The sequence below is a fragment of the Callospermophilus lateralis genome, chromosome 2 (genome assembly GCF_048772815.1).
Source record: "Callospermophilus lateralis isolate mCalLat2 chromosome 2, mCalLat2.hap1, whole genome shotgun sequence".
Lineage (NCBI taxonomy): Eukaryota > Metazoa > Chordata > Mammalia > Rodentia > Sciuridae > Callospermophilus > Callospermophilus lateralis.
Window position 1 is genome coordinate 145,847,200 of NC_135306.1, and position 25,870 is coordinate 145,873,069.

Consider the following 25,870-nt stretch of genomic DNA (forward strand, 5'->3'; position numbering starts at 1 on the left):
GACTTTATGGCAGATTTAGTCCCTATGTTTTGTTTTATAAGATCAGAATCTGTGCTTTGAAATAATACACTTTTTAAAATATTTTTTAGTTGTAGTTGGACACAATACCTTTATTTTATTTATTTATTTTTATGTGGTGCTGAGGATTGAATCCAGGGCCTCACATGTGCTAGCCGAGTGCTCTACTGCTGAGCCAGAATTCCAACCCCTGAAATAATACACTTTTTAAAAAAGATAATTTGATGGGCTGGGGATGTGGCTCAAGCAGTAGCGTGCTCGCCTAGCATGCATGGGGCACTGGGTTCGATCCTCAACACCACATAAAAATAAAAAATAAAGATATTGTGTCCACCTAAAACTAAAAAACAAATATTAAAAAAAGATAATTTGAATACTGTGGATTCATTTCATGAATACAGGAAAAAAAATATAGGAACAACTTGGTATATAAAAAAGGTAATTGTAAGGGCTGGGGATGTGGCTCAAGCGGTAGCGCGCTCACCTGGCATGCGTGCGGCCCAGGTTTGATCCTCAGCACCACATACAAACAAAGATGTTGTGTCGCCGATAACTGAAAAATAAATATTAAAAAGTTCTAAAAAAAAAAAAAAGGTAATTTTAAGACTGAAAAACCTGGACTCTACTACAGATCTTGCCAAAAATAGTGGTGTATGTCCTTTGGCTTAACATTTAATGCTTATTACTCTCTTTTAAGCTTTGGTTTTGTTTGTTGTTTTTTTTTAAACCAATGGGAAGTTGAAGTAAGGTCTTACATAACTCAAAGGTTCTTGAATTCTTTACTATCTGCATCATGAAGGTAAAGCCTCATTATAAGCACTTACCTGGGATCAAGAAAGAAAATAGAATATTCACAGGTGATGTGGAATACACAGATGGTGAGCATTCTCCTTTTCCTTCATGATCTTTAAAGGAAATTGCAGATTGAGATGAATTGAATGGTAGCATGCTATTTTGATTTTAGGCCTGTTAGGTTTCTGTGGCATGCTTCATATTTATATATTTTGTTCTCCACTTTTCCTCTCTGGGATTGTAAATAAATAGAGTGAAGGAAAAGGTGAGAGTGAGGGGACAAAGTAGAAGTTGGAAAAATCAAAAGGAGATAAAATATGCTGTGAGTGCTTTGATGATTATTGGGTCAAGTAAATTTTCCATTGTTGATTGTATTCCACTGCACAGCTAACTCTGCTTGCTCTCTCCTTGTTACATTTTATATGAAGACAGAATCAGATTTGTGTGGGTTTTTCTATTTCATTCCCTTGAGATCATGAAACTACTTATCTATATTTGTTCTGCTATGAGAACAGATAACTGGAGGGCAATTCAAAATATTTATTTACCGTTTTCTTGGGAATTTTCAAATTAAAAAAAAAGGATTTAGACCCCTGTGATATGAAACTCACTTGGCTACACACATTTTAAAATTTCTGCTTGTTCTTGGTTTTCCCTTTCTTGACTGCTGTTTTCTGTCTTCCAATGGCAAAACAGCTTACCAAAGTTTTTTTCTGTTGTACATGATAGAGAAAAGGCTGAACTAAATTGTATTGCTCCTAGAAATTTTATATGACCAGGAAAAGTTAGTTAAGTCATAGATTAAGATAGAAAAGATTCAAAGGACTCTTAAGTAGTCCTTTGTATTGGTTTATGCCGAAAAGTCTCATCCAAACAAAATGCATACTGAAAATTATTATATAAATTAGATAAAAGTAATGGCTGTCAGGTGGCTCAGATCTATGTTGTTTGATTGATTTACTCATCACCTATACAGATAGATGTCTGGCAGAACAGGAAAAACTTGAAAGACTGCAGTTTTCAAAGTCTTGTTTATTTAGGACATTGAATATATTGCAGAACATCTTTGACTCCTGCCCACTAAATGCCCCTATAAATTCCTAATTATTTTCTAGGAATCATTTTCATCATCAGTGAGAAGCACTCATCCATAATCCCTCCCCTGGTGGTTTACCCAGTTCCAAGACTGTATGTCTACATACTGACTTCTACCAACCTTTTATCTCCAGTTCCAGCCTCTATTTTCTGAGCTCCAGATTTATAGAACCAATTGCCTACTTGATGTCTAGTGTGCATTCAAAATTAATATGTATTAAATAAAACTCTTGATTCCTTCCCTCCAAAGCCTCTTAGTCTTAACAGTCTTTTTGGTCTTCATAAAAATGACTGCTGTTTGTTTGCTTATGTAAAAAAACCTAGAAGTCAAAACGTAATTCACGGTTCTCTGGCCTGTCTCCCCAGATCCCACATCTAATTTATCATTTAATTTTTTTAGGGTTTCTTTCTATAAAAAATCCTTGATCTCTCCATTTGTTTACAGTATTACCAGTCTATTTCAAGATGATCCTTACTTGCCTTTTGATTGGTCTTCTACTTACAGTCTTGTCCCTATGTTCTCTGTTCTCTACTCAGACGCTAGAATAATCCTTTATGCACATTGTGCCACAACCCTGCTTAAAATATTTCAGTGGTTGCTTGTAATTCTTAAGAATCAAGCTCTTTATCATGGTCTTTAAAGGCCCCAACTTGTAATTATCTTGTTAGTTTACCTATTCACTTTTTTTCCTTCCCATGAGAATGCAGGCTCTTTGAGAGTTCACATCTTCTCTTGTTTGTTCTTTGTGTGTGTTGATGGTGGGGGAGGTTTGCTGGTGAACTAACCCAGGCCCTCACACATGTTGAATGTACCTCACTCTACCACTGAGGTGCATTCCCAACCACAACATTTTCTGTCTTAATCATTGCTCTGGCTCTCCGAAGTCTATTATAGTACTTTCATGAGTGAATGATTGAGATATACATACATACATACATATATACATATACACGTATAATAATCTACGTGTGTGTGTGCGTGTGTGTGTGTGTAGACTATTACAGAAGCACCAAGGAGTTTTATTTTTCATAGCCCAAACATGGACTTGGGGTTGGGAGGTGATTTTCTTAGAGGTAAGAGAGCTTCATGAGTAAGTGATCTCAGAACTAAAGTGTTGTGGATTTTTTTGTTGTTATTGTTTCCAGTGGTGGGATTGATACATCCCAGGCAAGCACTCTACCACTGAGCTACATCCCCAGCCCTGATCTGAATCTTGAAGGACATGCCAGCATGAATAGGATAGCGGACTTCCTGGTAGAGGGATTATGTACTATATGTACTATGTGCAAAGACCCAGGGATCAGTGAGAGTTGTTTTGTTTTTTGTTTTTGTTTTGTTTGTTTGTTTGTTTTTTGGTGGTGCTGGGACTTGAACCCAGGGCCTTGTGCATGCAAGGCAAGCACTCTGCCAACTGAGCTGTATCCCCATCTGCCAAGAGCATTTTGTAACTAAACATCACTAGAGTGAAGAATGGAATTAGAGAAGGATTTGCGAAGGTAAAAGCCAGAAAATGCAGTTCCTGGGATTCCAGTCCAAGAGAGGATATGGGGAAGAGGATTTTTGTACTGTTATCAAAGTAATCAAAATTGCAGTTTTATAAAGATTACTCTGGCAGTAGGCTTGAGGTTTGATTGGAAGACCATAAGACCTAATTTCTTTACTTGGACATGTATTTGTGAAGACTTTATTTTAAAATTTGATTATGTTAAACTCACTTTTCTTTCTGGTGAGAGAGACAGATGGTTTTGATACAGCAGTTCCCAAGATCCTTTTTTTTTTTTTTTAATATTTATTTCTTAGTTTTAGGTGGATACAATATCTTTATTTTTTTTTATGTGATGCTGAGGATCGAACCCAGTGCCTCACGCATGCCAGGTGAGCACACTACCACTTGAGCCACATTTCGAGCCCCCCAAGATCCTTTTATACTAAAACTTTATGGAGGACCTCAAGGTGCTTTTTTTTGGTGGGTTTTAAAAACTACTTATTTTCCATAAAAACATTTTAAAACATTACATGTTAACATGTAATAGGTTTATTATATTTATTTTTAAATTAAGTAATGAATATTTAAAATTAGGAGAATTTTCAGATTTTTGAGGTATTTTGTGATAGTTACACTGTACTTCAACAAATGGTAGTTTCTTGGGGCTGGGATTGTGATTCAGTGGTAGAGTGCTTGCCTAGCACATGCGAGGCCCTGGGTTCGATCCTCAGCACCACATTAAAAAAAAAAAAAGTAAGTAAATAAAACAAAGGTATCATGTCCATGTACAACTAAAGAAATTTTTATTTAAAAAGTGGTAGTTTCTTAAACATTAGTTACAATGTTTGAAGAATGGTATTGTTTCATATATTTGTACTTCCCATTAATGTCTGGCACTATAGAAGCCAGCTGATTCTCTTTTTGTATGTGTATGCATGCATTCAGTCTCTTATAATATGTTGTTTTGGTTGGAGTATATTAATATAATCATATAGATTAGTTAGAAAAAGGAGTACTCTAATTGCCCTTTCAGATTATGGTAGCTATTTTGTGATAGCTACACTGTAACTCAACAAATGATAATTAGTTACAATGTTGAATGTACATAACTTACTGATCTCTCTACTGGACATTCTTCAGGCCTAGAACACTCTTCCCATGACTTAGTATCATGAATTTATTCTGATCTTTTCATACTCTCTCTGTTACATTGAAATCCTTTGGTCTAGTGTATGCTTTGGATCTTTCACCTATATCTGATTTTGTAGCATCTTACATCGATTATCTGAATCATGGAGAATTTCAGGTGGTGACACATCTCATATAATATAAAAAAAAAATCACATTCATTAACATTGCTTTGCACTGTCATCAAAAATAAAGATTAGGAAGTTATCAAACTCACAGTGATGAGTTCACATTTTCCCAAATCTAGTTGTCAGCTGTTTTCTTTGAAATGATAGAAGACTCCCTATCGGTCATTTTTGAGAAATATCCACTTAATATTTAAGATGGAATAATCATGGTAGGAATGTTAGACGTTCTTTGAATTAAAATTGGTATTTCATGAAATGAAGCAACTCGATGCAGTCTCATCTCAATCACATGGGTGCTTTTACTTGATAAAGGCATCTGCTATAATTTGGATCTGGAATGTCCCCCAAAGACTCATGTATTAAACGATTGTTTGCCAGTCTGTGGCACTCTTAGAAAGAAGTTGAACCTTTGGGAACTGAGGCCTACAGGAAGGGGTGTGGTGGGTGAGGGGAATGGCCTTGAGGAGTATGTTGGAACCCTGGCCCCTTTACTATCTCTTCACTTCCTGGCCACCATTAGGTAAGCAGCTTTGCCCTACCATGTGATGCTCTGCCTCAACACAGGTCCAAAAGCAACAGAGGCAACTGACCAGGGTCTAAACTGTAAACCAAAACCTTTCCTCCTCTTAAGTTTATCTCAGGTATTTTGTCACAGTAACACAAACCTGACTGATACATACCATCATACTTCATTTTGTAGCACAAGTGTTTTATGTATACTTCCTATTTTGTTGCACCAAATATTAAAAAGATATATAAGAGACAGTATTTAATAAAACTAATCATTGAAATGGCTTCATCAAATGGCTTCCTAAGTGTTACTGACTTTTTTATTTTTTATTTTTTCATTTTGAGTACATGATGACTATACCTGTAGTTTGGTGCCACTGCTTTGATTTGAACAGTTTTATCCGCTATTGTTGCATCATAAGTGTAAATTCAATCCAATGAAAAAAGACAAATAACTTGTTAGTTGTATTATGACAATGGTTTGATCTCATAAATTTCCTCAAAAGGGTGTTGGGAAACCCTAGACATCTACAAACCATATTTTGACAGTCACTATTTTGGTACAGTGTAGTGCAAAATCTTATGCAGTGCTGTGGCAAAGGCCATTGGTATAACCACTTAGGGAAACAGGCATAATGCTCATCAAAGATATGCACACCCTATGATTCCACAAGTCTATTCCATATAAATACATATATCACTAGACATTTATGAAATGTATACAGCAGCATTAGTCAAATTAGTTTCAAGTTGGAAGCAATTCAGGTATTTAGATATCTACCAACAACCACATGGATAAGTGATGTTTAATTATAACTTTTTCTGTGCTGGCCTTCCTGAACACTAGGCAAACACTCTACCATTGAGCTTCACATAACTATAAATTGAGAGCGAATTAAGTAGATATAAAAGAATGCATACTTATGTTTGCACTTATATAAAATCAGAAATAGAAAATTAATATGAAGTTGATGGTCAGGTTACCAGTTACCTTTAGGGAGGGAAAAGGGATAGGGAGAAGTGTCAGTTTTCTGGGATGTTGTTTTTATTCTGTCTTGTCATCTGAGTTATAGACATAAAGGCATTCACTTTGTGATGAATCATTGAACCTTATATTGTCTTTATTTTATCAACTAGAAATAATTTGTAGGATTTTTATTTACATTGTGGCAAAATTACATGTTTTAAATTCACAAAAATGACAGTGTATTATGTATCTTGTTCTGTTTCCTTTTTTTTTCATTTAACTTGTTGTTTTGAAATTCTGTTTATGTTGTAGATAAATTTGTCACCTTTAATTGCTATAGAGTATTGAATTGTTAGGTTTCTGCAACATTTCATTTACACATTCTCCTAATAATGAACTCTTAGTTGTTTCCAGTTCTAACTTACACCTAGAAAAAAATCCTGCGATAGTTTTATACATATTCCCTAATGGATCTGTATGAAAATTTTATCAAGGGTATATATTGTAAGGTGTGTGCAGTCTTAATTTTATTTAAGAATAGCAGTACTAGTTTATAATAGTTTATACTCTACCAGCATTTTCTGGAGGCCACCTATTTCCTGTGAATTCGTTTTCTATTGCTTGGTAACAAATTACTACAAAGTTAGTTTCCTAAAACAATATCCATTTATTTGCTCTTAGTTCTGTAGGTCAGAAATCCAAACTGGCCTGGCTGGGTTCTCCTGGGTTCTCCTCTTTCAAGGCTGAAGCCATCTGGCTGCATTCTCATCTGCATCTTGAAGTTCTCTACCAGACAGACTTAACTCCTTTTACTAGTAGAATTCAGTTCTTTGCAGTTGTTAGACTGGAGCTCCTATTTTCTTCTGGCTGCTGGCCAGGTTGATCACAGATCTTAGAGACTGCTGTCAGGACCTCTTCATGTGTTCCTTTCCATCTGAGCAGCAGAGTCATATCAGATCCTTATCTTGCAAATTTGTTGCAGTAGTAAACTTTGTACTGTTAAAGAGCTCATGTAACTAGTTCTGGTATATCCAGATAACCTCTGGATCTTGAAGTCATCTGATTTGGAACTTCAGTTAAATTTGCAAAATCAATTCATATCAGTAATTGGATTGGTATTTGATTAAATAGCTAGGAGGTGGGAATCATGGGAGCACATCTTAGAATTCTGCTACCATATTGAATTTGCACCTACAGTTGATATTATACAACTTTCTCATTTTTAACTATCTGATGTATACGTTTTCTTAAAATATCTTCTTTAAATTTGCATTTTTCTGATTCCTGGAGAGTTTGAGTTATTCTTCATATGCATCTTGATCATTTGAATATTCTTTTCTGTAACCCTATTTTCCCAATTTGGGAAGCAAACATTTTTTTTTCTTATTTTCTTGGCAGATGGTATTCCTATACTTCTTAATCACTTGCCAATTTTAGGTGTTACAAATATTTTATTTTTAAATCTATCATTCTTTGCCTGTATCTTCCTTCATTAAAGTCCTTAGTTTTAATGTATTCAGATTTGTCAGTATTTTTGTTTATCACATGTGGTTTTAGGAACTCATTAAAGAAATCCTTTCCCCTGGCAGTCACAATTTGGGTACTTAATTCATTAGTTTTATTATTTCTTCATTATTAGTGAAATATTTAAGACCACAAATTTAATATTGTAGTCCTAAATTGTATATTTGCTATTCTAGGTTAGTAGTTTTTTAACTTCTCAGATTCAACTGTTACTTTTTTTTTAGACAAGTTCTGGCTATTTTGTCAAGGCTGGCCCTGAACTCCTGGCTTCAAGCCATCTTCCCGCCTTTGCCTCCACTAGCTGGGACTGTAGGCCTACACTACCACACCTGGTTAATAATTATTCTTTTATTGTACACTTTTCACAAAGTTGAGGTAAAACTCAGTTAACATAAATTAACCATTTTAAAGGGTACATTTGTGGCATTTAGTACGTTCATAATAACTGATAATTACCATCTCTGTTAAGTTCTGAAACATTTTAATTACCCCAGAAGAAAACCCTTTGCCAATAAGTAGTCACTTCTATTTTCCCCTCCCCTTAGATGGTAACTCTTACCTATGTGTCTCTATGGGTTTGTCCGTTTCATATAAATTAAATCATATCGTTTTTGTCTTTTATGTCTATCTTCTTTCACTTAAGATAATGTTTTCAGGGTTCAGCCATGTTTTAGTATATATATTTAATTTAAATAATGTATAAGTGTACATAAATTCCTTCTGTGGCTGAATAGTATCTATTATTGTATATACTATATTTGGGTTATCCGTTTTCCACTGATGGATATTTTAGTTGTTTCTACCTTTTGTCTACTGAGAATAGTGTTATTACAAATATTTGTGTATAAATATTTATTTTAAAACTTCATTTTAATTATTTTTTATATATACCTAGTAGTAGAATTACTAGGTCACAGTAAATATATTTCAACTTTTTAAGAAACCACCACTTTTTTCCCTGGTAAACACACTATTTTACATTTCTAGTTTTATTCCATTGTGGTCAAAGAAGATATTTTGTATGATTTTAATTTTTGAAAAAATTTTGAGACTTTTTTATGGCCTTGAATATGATCTGTCTTAGAAAATGGTCCAGGTGCATTTGAAATGAGCATGAATTCTGCTGTTGGCAGGTGAATTCTTCCATTTTTAAATTCTTGGTTGCTTTAAACCTTTAACTGTTTTCTAGAGTGCCCACAATGTCAGCTCTTTTTTTTTTTTTTTTTTTTTTTGGAGGTGGTGCTTTTCTGTAGTGGGATAGGTCTTTAGAGCTATTTACTCAACCAGTTTTGCTGAGATCACTCTCAGTAATTACTTTTTAAAACAAATATTTTTAATATTTTGCAATTAAGTTTATTTGTAGTATAAGGTAATTCATCGCATAAATAGAATTAAGGACAGAAATTACTTAAGTCAGCTCAATAAATGCAGAGAAATTCTTTGACAGAATTTGGCACCCATTCATGATAAAAGCACTGAAGAAACTAGGGATAGAAGAAACCTGCCCTAACATCATAAAGGCTATATATGATAAACCCAAAGCCAACATCATAGTGAATGGGGAAAAACTGAAAACATTTCCTTTAAAATCTAGAACAAGACAAGCCATTTTCATCATGCTTATTCAATGTAGTACTAGAAATAAGACAAGAAATACAAGGGATAAAAATAGGAAAGGAAGAAGTCAAATTACCATTGTTTACAGATGGCATGATCTTAGAATAGATCCAGAAAGCTACACCAAAAGAATGCTAAAGCTAATAAACAAATTCAACAAAGTAGCATATTAACAAAATCAGCATACAAAAATCAATAGCTTTCCTATGCACCAATTATGAATTTGCTGAGAAAGAAATCAGGAAAACAATCCATTCACAACAACCTCAAAAAAAATAGAATACTTAGGAATAACTCTAACTAAGGATGTGAAAAATATAGAACATTGAAGAAAGAAATCAAAGAAGACCTCAGAAGGTGGAAAGACTTCCCATGTTCATGGATAGGCAGAATTAATAATGTTAAAATGTCCATATTTCCAAAAGCAATATGTAGGTTCAATGTGATCCCCATCAAAATACGGATGACATTCTTTGTAGAACTAGAAAAAACAGTCCTAAAATTCGTTTGTTAGAAAAAAAGACCCAGGATAGCCACAGCAACTCTAATACCTGACTTCAAATTATACTACAGCACTATAGAAACAACTGCATGGAACTGGCATAAAAACAAATATACCAGTGGTATAGAATAGAAGACATAAAAACAAACCATTCGGAATCAATCATCTGATCCTTGACAAAGGTGCCAAAAACATACATTGGAGAAAAGCCTTTTAAACAAATGATATGGGTAAAACTGGTTATGTGGAAGAATGAAACATTTTCCTTATTTTTGACCCTGCACAAAAGCAACTCAAAATGGATCAAAGGCCTATTAATTAGATCAGAAACTGTGCAACTCCTAGAAGAAATCATAGGGTCAACATTTCAATATTCAGGCATAGGCAACAACTTTTTCAGTAGGACTTTTAAAGCTCAGGAAATAATGCCTAGAGTTAATAAATGGGATGGCATCAATAAAAAACTCCTGCACAGCAAAGGAAACAATTAAGAATGTGAAGGGGGGACCTACAGAATGGAAGAATATCTTTGGTAACTACGCTTCTGAGACAGAATTAATATAGAATATATAGAACTCAAAAGATTTCACACCAAAAATTATAAGCATGGTGGCACATGCCTGTAATCTCAGCAGCACACAAAGCTGAGGCAGGAGAACTGCAAGTTTAGAGCCAACCTAGCAATTTAGAGAGGCCCTGAGCAACTTAGCAAGATCCTGTCTCAAAAAATAAAGAGGGCTAGGGATGTAGCTCAGTGGTTGATACAAGAAAAAAAAAATTAAATAACTCAGTTAATAAATGGGTAAATAAACTAGACAAACACTTCTGAAAAGAAGAAATGTATATGGCCAAGAGATATTTGAAAAAATGTTCAATATGGTTAGCAATTAGAGAAATGCAGATCAAAACTATACTACAGTCAGAATGGCAAAGATTAAGTATACAGACAATAATAAATACTGGCTAGGTTGTGTGGGAAAAGGTACACTTGTACATTGTTGGTGGAACTGCAGACTAGTAGAACCACTATGAAAAGCATTATGCAGTCTCCTCACAAAACTAGGAATGTAACCAAGTATAACATAGTATAGCTGTTCCACTCCTCAGTATTTTGGCAAAAGAACTAAAATCAGAATGCTATATCAATACAACCACCTCGGTATTTATAGCAGCACAGTTCACAATAGCTAAATCATGGAACAACCTGGGTGCTCATCAACAGATGAATGGGTGAAGAAATTGTGGTATATACACAAAGGAATTCTACAACCATAAAGAAGAATGAAATTAAGGCATTCGCTAGCCACACTCAAAAACTCAAAGGTTGGGGCTGGGATTGTGGCTCAATGGTAGAGCGCTCGCCTAGCACTGGTGGGACCCGGGTTTGATCCTCAGCACCACATAAAAGGCATTGTGTTGTGTCCATCTACACCTAAAAAGTAAATATTAAAAAAAAAAAAAACCTCAAAGGTTGAATGTTCTCTCTCTTATGTGGAAGCTAGAGTGAAATAAAGGAAAGGAGGAGGGAAGGAGATGATATAAAAAAGATATAGGAAAGATCAGTAGTGAAGAAGAATCTGGTGATCAAGAGGCAGAATGGAGAGATGGGAGAGGGGAGGCAATGCAGAATGCATTTTTTTTTTTTTTTTTTTTTTTTGTACTAGAGATTGAACCTAGTAGGGTGGCATCCCCACCCCACCTCCTTTTTTAAAAATTTTGAGACAGGGCCTTGCTGAGTTGCTTAGGGCCTCGCTAAGTTGCTGAAGCTGGACCTTAAACTTGCAATCCTCCTGCCTCAGCCTCCCAAGCCACTGAAATTACAGGCTTGTACCACCAAGCCTGGCCAGGATGAATTCTTAAAAAATCATGTTATGTGCACATACAAATAAATATACCACAGGAAATTTCACCCTTATGTATAAGTTAAAAGAACAAATAGACAAGTGAAAAGAAATCTAGCAGAGTAGAGGAAAGAGAATAGGGGAGGAGAGTGAGGGCCAGAGGGAAAAGGGGTGATTGTGAACCAAAATCAAATCCATGCATTTATGAGTTTGTGAACACCATTACCATCTATAACGCTCTAATTAAAAAAAGAAAGAAAGAAAGAAAGAAAACTACACTGAGTCCAGGGGAGAGAGGAGAGAAGTGAAAGGAAAAATACTAGGGAATGATACTGGCCAAATTGTATTGTTTTATTGTGAGCATATACAAATATGTAACAACAAATTCCACCATTAACTACAACTATAATAAACCAATAAAAATATGGAAGAAAATCAATTTAATAATTATAAGATAGAAAAATAATTTATAATAACATAGTTATTTCAATGATAAACAGTCACACATAATCTTGGGAGGTATAATGAAGTGGCATTATGTTTGTACCCATTTTAAAAAAATATTTTGTTTTAGTTGTGGTTAGACACAATACCTTTATTTTATTTTTATGTGGTGCTGAGGATCAAACCCAGTGCTCCGCACATGCTAGGCGAGTACTCTACTGCTGAACCACAACCCCAGCCCTGTTTGCACCCATTTAAAATGGTTAAATATATAAGATCAGAATCCATTTTGTACTAGTGCTAATAAGTAAAAGATTAAAATCTAGAAATAAAGACCAGACTTTTTTAAATGTACAAGAAATGACAGAAATTGCTTTAAGTAAATTTGGGATAAATACCCTATGCAAATTATAGACCAAAGAAGTAAAGGGGAGAGGGTATTATAGACTGACAAAGTTTTCGGGACCTTATTTGGAAAGCAGTTCTTCAGTGAATAATTAGTTATGAAATACCACAGAACATAGCTTTTATTTTGAGGTCAATTAGTCTTGAGTATATAAGTCCTTGAAAACAATATTCTTTCATCATTAATGGGATCTAAAGTTTTTTGTTGTTATTTGAAATTCTACAGATTGAACCCAAGAATCTAGTACTTGCTAGACAAACACTCTGCCACTGAGCTACATCCCCAGCCCAAAGATGGACTTTTAAAAAATAATTTATGTATAGGATCTCTAGGGTCAATACCAAAGTAAGTTTGAAAAAATAAAATGAAAATTTTCAATTGGTAATTTTAACTGTACATTTCTTATTTAAACTCACACATCTACACATAATATGCAATAGTTTTAGAATAGCCAATGAAATTGAATGATACCTTTATTTCATGTGTTTCCATAATTTAACGTTTGGTGTTAAGCGTATTCAAAGGAGTCCTACGTTTTCTATTACATACTTAAAATCGACTTTATTGTATGATAACTTCACTGTTACACTAAAACACTTTCAAATAAATGTGCAGTTTAAAATATGAGATTAGAAAATTTTGCTTTCTTCCAAAAAAATAGTATGATAGTAATAAACTTGATTCAGAAGTTTTCATAACTATATTGTTTAAATTGAACTTGGATCCCAAAATAGCTTTGTTTTCTAAGCACACCTCTTATAAATGTTGGCTGGCTTGTTTATTACCTTTTTCAAACGGAATAATCATTCTGTCTACATAAAAGTTTATAAATGCCTAATTGCTCATTGTATCCTTTAAAGATTGGGTTAAATTATTTATACTTCTTAACTGCAATGAATATTTAATAGAGCTTAATCCCTACGTATCTGTGTGCCATTGATTGATTCCAAGACTCCAAGGATACCAAAATCTGAAAATGCTCATGTTCTTTATATAAAAATATAGCATACATTCACTTATTACCCATGCACATCCTCCATATACTTTAAATCATTTCTTAATTATTTATGACACCTAATGTAATGTAAAAGCTATGTAAATAGTTATTAAACTGTACTGTTTGGGGGATGAAGACAAGGAAAAATTGTATGCATTCAGAACAGATGAAAGTTTTTCTTTTTCTGAATGTTTTCAATCTGAGGTTGGCTGAATCTGCAAATGCAGAACTTGTAGATACAAAGGGTTGATTGTAATTTGTTTATTTATTTTTTTTATTTTGTAATTTGTTTATAACTTTATAATGTGTTAACAAAAATCTCTGTTAAAAGCACTGTCACTGTCTTAATAATGTGTTCCAAAGACTATTTCCTTGAGAAAATTAAGCCTCAGCTGTAGGTTAGAAGTTGGAGAAATTATGTAATTCTTTGCATTTAAAATTATAAATTTAGAAACTCTAGCCTTGGTTTGCCCCTTAATCAGAATCACTTTTTATGGAGAAGTATACTTTTTTTTTTATTTTTTAGTTTTTTTTTGGCGGACACAACATCTTTGGTATGTGGTGCTGAGGGTCGAACCCGGGCAGCACATATGCCAGGCGAGCGCGCTACCGCTTGAGCCACATCCCCAGCCCTGGAGAAGTATACTTTATAACAAAGGTACCTCATCCCTTGGTTTTTGTGTTTTAAAAATATGGGGCAAAATTTACATGACTTTCATACTTTATAAATAGGCATTTTCTCTTTTAGATACGTGCTGAGAACCACCTTTATTTTCTTGAGAATGATCAGTCCTTGCATAGGTTGAATTGCACTGATTTTTAGTTCTGGCATGTGTGTAAATGTGAAAAGTAAAGCAAAATATGTAATAGCTTTCTGTGGCTTATGTTTTTCCTTTGCAGCCTTCAAGCAAAATAAAGTTACCTGAGGAGAATTTCTTCAATGTTCCTGCTTTCTTAACTGTATCAGGACAGCTTCATCTAGAAGTGATGTCAGGGTACAGAATTTTATTTTCTATTTTCCTTGTGCTGATTGTGGTTTGGGTGATGGGGAAATAGTGCTTCCCTTCCCAGTGCTCATACCTAAAAATTGAAATTAGCCTTTATAGTCTACTTGAATTTACCCAAAGTATATTTAGATTGACAATTTGACAAAATCCAGGTTTCTTGGTTTAAAAAAAAAAAAAATCCATATTAGTCTAGACTTTTGTTTTTAGTAAAATATGGAACACTGAAAATGTGAATTTGGGATTTTTTTCTTTTTACTAATCCATGTAATCAGACTTTAAGTAAAATTAATAATATGTATGGAAATAAGGACAGTTCATAATTCACACCTGAATCAGGTATTAACCTGTTTGACTTAGAAAAAGAAAGGTACCTGAAACAGATAGAAGGATGCATTTTTTTTTGTTTCAACAAGTGGTTTAAATAAAGAAAATTTACCCATGGATCCATTGTGAGACCCATTAACAAGTCTTTAAAATAAGATCAAATTAATTTTAGTCACTGTTAGACCTCTAGAAAATCATTGTATTTCTTTGGGCTCAACTTCCTTTTCTTAAAACAAGGGATTAAGCAAGAAGATCTTTAAAATCCTGTCTAAATCTTATGTTCTGTGATTCTGTAGATAGTTTATTTCTTTCCTTTTTTGGAGGGAGGTTATTTTGTTTTGTTGGTATTGAAATTGAACTCATGGGCACTTTACCACTGAACTATATCCCCAGCCTTTTAAAATTTTTTATTTTGAGACAGGGTCTCATCAAGTTGCTTATAGCCTCACTAAGTGACTGAGGCTGCCCTTGAACTTGGGATCCTCCAGCTTCAGCCTCTTGAGTAGCGGGATTACAGGCATTTAGCTATCATACCCAGTTGTAAGTGGTTTCTTAATGTTGACCAATAAGTACTGCTTTTCCTATATGAATCTTTGTTTTCTGACATAGGGATTGGGACTTAGTCTTTTCAGAAAATAGCTTGAGTGAAAAGAAAAGAATCTTTGTGTTCCCCATTGTTTAAAAATGCACAAGTGGGAAAACTTAAGGGAAATATAATAAAATAGACTGCATGTTTATATCTATACATACTTTATGGGCAGAATGGAAAGTCAAGGGTAGAACAAAGATGATCTTGAAAATAACATATACTTAAATTGTTTTTTACTTTATCTTTGAGACAGAAGTTATTTGATAATCCCATGTAGTTTTACCAGATTACTATCCAGAAAAATTGTTATCATAATAGCTCTGCAAGACTAGGATTTGCAGGGCTGGCTGATTGTCGGTAAGGTGATGTCAGTCATATCTTAGAAAGCTTCTTATGCCTGTCAAAGTATAATTTTTAAAAATTAAAACCATCACTGATACAAATATAAGTGAACATGTATCAAAGACTTTATTTAATTAGTTAATTGCTTAGGGAACAATGAAGTAGGCTGTTTCAAATAGCACCTAAGGAGCTCCATATTCATAGGCAATTTAACATCTGGTGGAATAAGATTTCTACATTAGTTACAAACTGGTTGATGTCCTACAGACCAGTAGATCCTAGCCATGGGGATCATCTCTTCTCCCTGAAAGAAATGGCTTTCAACTCTAAAGGATAAAACTTATAAGTTAACAAGTAGCTTCACTTAATCTAGGATATTTAATTAGTAGTAAGTAGAAGAATAGATCGAGTACATTCCCCTAAGTAATTAAATAACCTTTGAATGGGTGTGAATCCCCACGTCGTATTGAAAGGACATCAATGTTTTCCCTCCACATTTTTTAATTGGTGCATTAGTTGTATCAGTTAACAATGGGATTTGTTGTTACATATTCCTTTGTGCACACAATACACAGTATAACAATATAATTTGACCAGTATCATCCCCAGTACTCCCCCTCTCCCTCCATACCTCCTTCCCCAGCTCCCTTTCCTCTTCTGATCCATTGGATTTTCATGAGATCCACCCCTACCTTTCTTCACCTTTTTCTCCCTAGCTTCTGCAGATGAGAAAAAACATACAACCTTTAACCTTCTGAGTTTAATTTATTTTGCTTAACATAATGGTTTTTAATTCCATCCATTTTCTTACAAATAACAATTTCATTTTTCTTTAGGACTGAATAAAATTCCATTGTGTATATATATTCACCACATTTTCTTTATTCATTTATTAGTTGATAGACATCTAGGCTGGTTGCTTAGTTTGGCTGTTATAAATTGTGCTGCTGTAAACATGGGTATGCATGTATCGCTGTATCACTGACTTTAATTCTTCAGATTAAATATCAAAGAGTGGTATAGCTGGTTCAAATGGTGGTTCCATGCCTAATCTTTTGAGGAACCTCCATACTGATTTTCATAGCGCTTGTATTTATTTACAATCTAACCAACAGTGTAAGAATGTTCTTTTTCTCCACATCCTCTCCAGCATTCATCATTATTTGTATTCTTGATGACTGCCATTCTGATTGGTGTGAGATGAAATCTCAGTGTAGGTTTTGTTTTTTTTTTAAGTACTGGGGATTGAGCTCAGGGCTACTAGACTACTGAACTATATCTCCAGCTCTATTTTGTATTTTATTTAGAGACAGGGTCTCACTGAGTTGCTTAGCACTAAGCTATTGCTGAGGCTGACTTTGAACTCTAGATCCTCCTGACTTAGCCTCTGGAGCTGCTGGAATTATAGGCGTATGCCACTTTGTCCAGCTCAGTGTAGTTTTGATTTGCATTTCCCTAATTACTAATGATATTGAACATTTTTTCATATATTTGTGGTCATTTGTATCTTTGCAGAAGTGTCTGTTTAATTCACTTACTCATTTATTAATTGGATTATTTAATTTTTTGGCGTAAAGTTTTTTGAGTTCCTTATATATTCTAGATATTAATCCTCTGTAAGAACAGTAATTAGCAAAGGTTTTCTCCCTTTCTGTAGGTTCTCTCTTCACATTCCTGTTTGCTTCCTTTTCTGTGCAAAAGCTCTTTAATTTGAAAGACATCATTTTTTATACCTTTATTTTATTTATTTATTTTTATGTGGTACTGAGGATCGAACTCAGCGCCTCGCATATGCCAGGAGAGCACTATACCGCTGAGCCACAACTCCAGTCCCAGAAATCACTTTTTAAAAGCTGTCCACCTTTTTGCTTTATGTCCAGTGTTTGGATAACTTTTTTTAACCATCTTTCAGTATTCATTTTTTTATAAGGTACCCTGTTGATAACCAGAAGTATCATAACAGGGGAAGATGTAAATTTACCAAATACTTATTTCTGTAGTATGATACTATGAATATATTAAACACGCCTCTTTCCCAGCAAAGTGACCTGAACTACAAAAGAGGGTACAGTGAAACTTAACAGAGAATTAAACTGGTGAATTATTAGGTCTTATTTTTATAATGTGTTATGAGGTTTTTCTGATAATGTCAGTCATATGTTCCTAGTTTAATAAACATAGTTCTGGGACTATTAATATAAAGTATATCATGTTTCTGATAATGCATGATTTAATATGTAGTAAGAGATTGTTGGTCCTTTTCCCCTCAGCTTTGTTTTTTGTTTAATTTTATTTTAAAAGACTTTTAAAATGGTATAAATGGTAGTTAAATTTAGAAGGTTAGCATTTTCCAAAAGGTCATCTATGTTAGTTTGGTGGGTTTAAGGCTCCATTTTGAAGTTAATTTTTAAAAAGTTTTTAAAATAAGCATTCTGTTTCAGAATAATTTTAGATAGCATTCAAAAGTTGCAGAGGTACTACACATTTTATATAGTACCCCATACCCACTTTCCCCCATTACCGTGGTGCATCTGTCAAAACTGAGAACCCATTATTAGTACATTACTAGTAACTAAATGCCAGACTTTATTTAGATTTCACCAGTCTTTCTATTAATATCGTCTTTCTTTTTCCAGGATTCAGTTCAGGGAACCATATAAAGCTTAGCTCTCTTGTTGCCCAAGTCTCTTCCAATCTGTGACAGTTTCTCAATCTTCTTCTTTATGATCTGTTGAATGTACCCTAATTTGGGTTTCTTTGTTTTTCTCATGATTAGACTGAAGTTATTTTGGTTTTTGGAAAGAATGCCACAAAGACAAAGTGTTCTTCTCATCGTCTCAAGGAATATGTGATATACATATAGTGATACCTTAATTACTTGCAGTAGTGTTTGTTTTGTTTCTCCCCTGAAAATATTTTATTCTGTGGAAATAAGTCTCTAGGTCTTGTCTCCTCTCACTGGGGATGGGAATTTGGAGGGTGGGAGATGGAATTAACTACCAATTTGTAGAGGGGGAATATTTGAAATTCTGTATGGAAGACTGGTTATCTCCTCACTTTTGTTTATTAAGTTCATTTACATCAGAATGGACTCATGTATATTTATTTTATAGTTGGGTTATCATTCAGTACTGTGTTATTTACTTTGTTGCTTAAGCCATTTTCACTTTTAATTATTGAAAACTCATGCAGATTGACTCTTGTGTCCCTTTGGCATTCGTCTATCATGTCAATACTTCCTTATTCTCTGATATCACAGGATGCCCCAGTTTGTTGTTGTTTTGTTATTGTTTCTTAGGTTTGCTTACCTTTAAGCATTGTTTCTTTCCTTTCTTTCACTTTGCTCAATCCTCAACTGGCTTCTCTCTTTTCTTTCAAGAGTTGTCATATCTACACTGACACATCATTATCACCCTAAGTCTGTAAGTTCACATTAGAGTTTACTCTTGGAGTTGTAAATTCTGTGCATTTTGACAAATCTGTAATGGCGTGTATCTGCCTCTATAGTATTGTACATAATAGTTTCACTACCCTAAAAATTCTCTCTCCTCTACCTAGTCATCCCTCCCTCCTAATCCCTAGGACCATTGATCTTTTCAGTGTCTCAGTAGCTTTGCCTTTTCTGTTCTGTTATGTAGTTGGAAATTTAGTATCTAGCCTTTTCAGGTTAGCATCTTTTTCTTAGTAATATTCATTTAAAGTTCTTCCCTGTCTTTTAATTGCTTGATAGTACATTTTTTTTTTAGCACCAAATAATATTCTGTTATCCATAGGTAACACAGTTTATCCATTTACCAATTAAAGGACATCTTTGTTATTTCCAAGTTTGGGCAGTTTTTCCAGGTTTATTTTATCTACCCTGGCCCTAAAATCAGCCATTTCTCTAAGGACCATGGTTTCTTTTATTGGAAACCAAGATTTGATCACTGGATATACTTTCTACTACTGGGGTTGGTCAAGGACAGTTACTGCTTTTGATTACCTCTCAGTAGATTTAGCTACACACACACACACACACACACAGAGTTTTGTTTGTTTGTTTGTTTGTTTGTTTCAGGGATTGAATCCAGGAGCTCCTAACCACTGAGCCACATTTCCAGCCCTTTTTATTTTTTATTTTGATACAGGGTCTCAGTAAGTTGCTTAGGGCCTCATCGAGTTGCTGAGGCTCGCCTCAAATTTGTGATCTTCTTACCTCCGCCTCCCAAGTCACTCAGATTACAGGTGTATGCCACCAGACCCAGCTTTTTTTTTTTTTTAATTAGAAAACATGTTTTATTTGAATTCTTATAAGTGGAAAGCTCATTCTGAGAGTCAGTAATGCTCTAAATTGCAAAACCTGTTAAGAAATGTAATAAAATATCCTATTTTTTATCAGTTAAAAACAGAATGAGAGTATCAGCCTCATGTATTTGAAAGAATTATTTATTGTTTCTTTTTTTCCTCTTTTTCTTTTCAGCAGTGATGATTTGGTTTTTGTTTTGTACTAAGCCATAAACAGGAATATTTCAAGTTAAAACTAATATTCTTGTTCAAAGTATAAATTGGTACACTCTTTCTGGAGGAATACTTTTTTTCGAAGAATTTCATTTCTGGGATTTTTTTTTCTTAACATGATGATCTGATAACTGTATAGAGATTTATAAATAAAAATGTTGAAAGCAGTTTTATTTATAATAGTAAAAAATTTCTAATAATCTAAATGTTCTTTCAAAAAAATTGGTTAACCCACAGTAAACCAAGAAAAATAGTCATTGACATTTACCATCTGCAGCTTATGATCTTATTTAACAAATATTTTAAAGTCATCACATGAATAAATAGAGAAGTAAAAATAAAGGGATAGTAAAAATCAACTTTATTAGAAATTTTGTAAGAACTTAAAGATAGTAAATCTAGTAGTAATTTTTATACTGCTTTATGGAGAAGTAATTTACATAATATAGAATTCACAAATCTAAATTGTACAATTCAGTGGGTTTTCTCATTTTTGCAGTTGTTAAAATATCACTATAATAATTTTAGAATATTTTTACCACCCTCAAAAGAAACTTATTCCCATTAGCAACCACTCCCTATCCTATGCTTAGCAGGAGTTACTAATCAATTTTCTTTACAAATTTGCCTATTCTGGATATTTGATATAGAGGGAGTCACACAATCTCGTAATTTGTTAGATAATGTTTTCAAAATTCATCCATGTTGTAGCATGAGTCAGTACTTCATTCCTTTTTATTGACAAATAACATTCCATTACATGAGTGTATCATATTTTGTTTATTCCACTTATCAGATAATGAACATTTGGATTCTTTCTCCTTTTGAGCTATGATGAGTAATACTGCTGTGAACATTGAAGTAGAATATTTTGTGAGGACATGTTTTTACTCCTTTTGGATACATAGCTAGGAGGGGAATTTCTGGGTTATATGTTAACTTGATTTGTAACTATGAGCAAGTTCTAGACTATTTTCCCAGTAGCTGCTCCATTTTACAGTCCCACCTACAATATATAAAGCTTCCAGTTTCTCTACATCCTTGCCAATACATAATTATTGTCTTGTCTTTTATTTCTACCCCGTTACAAAGGATTTAACCCAGGGCATTCTACCACTGAGCTAAATCCCCACACTTTTTATTTTTAGACAGAGCTTTCTAAGTTGCCCAGGCTAGCCTCAAACTTGAGATCCTCCTGCCTCAGCTTTCCAAGTAGCTGAGATTACAAGCATGTGCCACTATGCCCCACATATGTCTTTTTTTATTATATCTATTCTAGGAGGTATGAAATAATATTTCACTGTGGTTTGGATTTGTATTTCCCTAATGATGTTGAGCATCTTTTCATGTGCTTCTTGGCCATCTGTTTCTTCTTTGGAGAAATGTCTGTATAAATTCTTGGCTCATTTTAAAAATGTGGTTGTCTTTTGTTATTGAGTTATGAAAATTTTTTACATATTCTGAATACAAGTCCCTTATCAGATAAGTGATTTGGAAATATTTTTCCCCATTCTGTGGGTTGTGATTTTACTTCTTGATGTTGACAAGCTCAAATTTTCATCTTCACATTTCTGAGTTTTAAAAGCACCCCAGTGACTCTGAGCCCAGCCAATACAACTTACTACTCATCACTTCCATTCTTGAACCCGGAAAATATACTAGCTTTCTTTTCTTTTTTTTTTTTTCTTTTTTTCTTTTAACCATGGATTTACCCTGAGCTACATCTTCAGTCATTTTATTTTTTATTTTGAGACAGGTTATCTTTAAGTTTCTTAGGGCCTGGCTAAGTTACTAAGTTACTAGTCTCAATTTACAGTCCTCCTGCCTCAGCTACCCAAATTGCTGGGATTTCCACTCACCTAGCCTGTGCTTAATATTTTGACTTTATATTTCAAAACATATTTAATAGTTCTATTTCCTTATTACTTCTGGTACTTGCATTCACATTATTAAAATGGTATGGTCCAAGTTCTTGTTGCAAATTATTACATGATGCCAAATAACTAATTGGGTGAAAAATGCTTTTTTGTCCTTTGAAAAGTGATGTTCATTTAACAGTTCTTGAGAAAATTCATTTAGGTAACCATTATCCAAAGCCTCGTTGTATCTGAATTTTTACTTACATAATTAATTTTAACATCTTTATTAGTGAATAGATTGTTGCTGTCTATTTGCATTCACTTTCGGATTTGTCTAATAACTGAGGTATTATTCTTTATCATTTTTTCTCTTTGGTATTATTAATGAAAAATAAAATATCTGAATTTCCAATTGTGTTCTGTGAAAGCTACAAAAAGTCTAGTTATTGTATATTCAGGCTTTTCTTAAACTTTCTTGAAATATGACATAATATTTTGTGTAAGGAAACTGAAGACAATAAAGTGGTAATAGTTTATCTTACTATTACATCTTCTTGAGCACCCATCATTCTTCTATAATTAGTAAATTACTTTATTTACTTTTATTTTAATTATTTTAACATACTAGGAGCAATTAATGAGTAATGATGAAGTCATTCCTAAAATCATGAACTAGTGAGATGTTTCAAGATATAAGAAAAATAACATTTCTAAAATCCTTTATGTACCTTAGATCTATGAAAGGATTCAGTGGGATTTATTCTACTTTTAAAATCCTAGAGATTTCTGTATTTTCTAGATGACCTCTTTAGTGGCTTGGATTGTGTCCCATAAAAGGATAAGTCGTAACCTGTAAATGCTTTAGGGATAGAGTTTTTGTAAATGAAGATGAGATTATATAGGATTAGGGTGGGCCCTAAATTAAGGCTAGTATCTTTTTTTAAATTTTTTTATTTGTTTTAATTAGTTATACATGACAGTAGAATGCATTTATATACTTTGATATACATAAATGGGATGTAATTTCTCATTTTTCTGAGTGTACATGTTACAAAATCATATTGGTCATGCAGTTGCATATATATATATATATATATATATATATAAATAAATATATAAATGTCTGTTTCCTTCCCCCCTCAACTCCCCTCCCTTCCCTCTACCTAATCTAAGGTAACTGTTCTTCCCTAGTTTCCCACCCCCTTAATTGTGAATTAGCATCCACATATTAGAGAAAACATTTGGCCTTTGACTTTTGGGGTTGGCTTATTTCACTTAGCATGATATTCTCCAACTCCATCCATTTATTGGCAAATGCCATAATTTCATTCTTCTTTAAAGCTGAGTAATATTCCATTGAATATATATACCACATTTTATTTATTCATTCATTTAAGTCCTTTGTGTATAAACCGAGGAGTGGGATAGCTGAGTTAGGTTAAACAGAGGTTCCATTCCAAGTTTTCGGAGCAATCTCTATACTTCTTTCCATAGTGGTTGTACCAATTTGCAGTCCCACCAGCAATGTATGAGTGCACCTTTTTCCCACATCCTCGCCAACATTTATTGTTGCCTATATTCTTGATGATTGCCATTATTTGATTAGTGTGAGATGAAATCTTAGATTAGTTTTGATTTGCATTTCTCTAATTGCTAGAGATGTTGATCACTTTTTCATACATTTATTTTGAGTTCTTTATATATCCTAGAGATTAATGCTTTTTCAGAGGTACATGTGATAAAGATTTTCTCAAATTCTGTAAGCTCTCTTCTCACATTATTGATTATTTCCTTTTCTGAAAAGAAGCTTTTTTAATTTGAATCCATCCCATTTATTGATTCCTGATTTTACTTCTTATGCTTTAGGGGTCTTGTTAAGGAAGTCAGATCCTTGGCCAACATGGTAAAGAATTGGGCCTACTTTTTCTTCTATTAGGCACAGGGTCTCTGGTCTAGTGCCTAAGTCCTTACTTTGAGTTGATTTTTGAGTAAAGTGAGAGAGAGATTTAATTTCATTTCGCTACATATGGATTTCCAGTTTTGCCAGCACCATTTGTTAAGTAGGCTATCTTTTCTCCAGTGAATGTTTTTGGCACCTTTGTCAAGTATGAGATAACCATATTTATGTGGGTTTGTCTCTGAGTCCTGTATTCTGTACCATTGGTCTACAAGTCTAGTTTCATGCTAATACCATGTCATTTTTGTTACTGTAGCTTTGCAGTATAGTTTAAGGTCTGGTATTGTGATGCCTCCTACTTCACTTTTCTTGCTAAGGATTGCTTTGGCTATTCTGGGTCTCTTATTTTTCCAAATAAATTTCATGATTGCTTTTTCTATTTCTATGAAGAATGTCGTTGGGATTTTAATAGGAATTGCATTAAATCTGTATCACGCTTTTGGTAGTATGGCCATTTTGACAATATTAATTCTGCCTATCCAGAAGCATAGGAGATCTTTCCATCTTCTGAGGTTTTCTTTAATTTCTTTCTTTAGAGTTCTGTAGTTTTCATTGTAGAGATCTCTCACCTCTTTTGTTAGATTGATTCCCAGGTATTTTATTTTATTTGAGGCTATTGTGAATGGGGTAGTTTCCTAATTTCTCTTTCAGTGGATTCATCACTGATGTATAGGAATGCATTTAATTTATGGGTGTTGATTTTATATCCTGCTACTTTGCCAACTTCATTCATTAGTTCTAGAAGTTTCCTAGTGGAATTTTTTGGATCTTCTAAATATAGAATCATGTCATTAGCAAATAATGATAGTTTGAGTTCTTCTTAACCTATTTGTATTCCTTTAATTTCTTTCTTCTGTCTAATGGCTCTGGTTAGAGTTTCAAGGATTAGGTTGAATAGAAGTGGTAAAAGAGGACATCCGTGCCTTGTTCCAGTTTTTGGAAGGAATGCTTTCAATTGCTCTCTATTTAGAATGATGCTGGGCCTCCTAGCTTTGAGGGTCTGGATTAAGAAATCTGTTGAGATCCAAATTGTTTTCCCGTAAACATAATTTGATTTTTTTCTCTCATGGCCTTTAAGATTTTATCTTTATTCTGTTTATTAGTCATTCTCATTATAATGTATCTTGGTGTGGGTCTGCTGTAATTTTATTTATTTAGGGTCCTGTAAGCCTCTTATATTTGATTTTTCCATTCCATTTTTTTAGGTTTGGGAAATTTTCTGCTATTATATCAGTGAAAAGATTGTTCCTTTGGTTTGTATCTCTGCTCCTTCATCAATTCTGATAACTCCTGGTCTTTTCATGTTATCTCATAATTCCTAGATGTTCTGTTCATGGTTTCTTTTCATCTTCTCTGCATAGACAACTGTACTTTCAAGATTATATATTTTATCTTCATTGTCTGAGGTTTTGTCTTCCATGTGATCTAGTCTGTTGGTGATGCTTTCTATTCAATTTATAATTTGGTTTATTGGTTCCTTCATTTCGAGGATTTCTGCTTGTTTTTTTTTTCACAATCTCTAACTCTTTATTGAAGTGATCTTTCACTTCCTGTATTTTTATTTATTTATTTATGTTTTGTAGTTGTAGATGGATAGAATGCCTTTATTTTTTTTATTTTTATGTGGTGCTAAGGATCAAACCCAGCACCTCATACATGCTAGGCAAACTCCCTACCACTGAGCTACAGCCCCCCACCTCACTTACAGTATTTTTTCTTTTATTTCACTCCTTATACTATCCTTTAATTCACAGATCAGTTTACATACATTCTGAACTC

At 33.7% G+C, this 25,870-nt stretch overlaps 1 protein-coding gene across 2 annotated transcripts in view; it reads left to right on the plus strand.

Moving 5' to 3' along the window:
• The window catches only part of Nars2 (asparaginyl-tRNA synthetase 2, mitochondrial), a 137,547-nt gene that overhangs the window by 45,042 nt on the left and 66,635 nt on the right, over positions 1–25,870 (plus strand). For both annotated transcript variants that reach the window (XM_076846581.2, XM_076846582.2), the window contains exon 6: positions 14,417–14,511. In XM_076846581.2, coding sequence (XP_076702696.2) covers positions 14,417–14,511 — 95 coding nt within the window. The remainder of the gene's footprint in view (positions 1–14,416; positions 14,512–25,870) is intronic.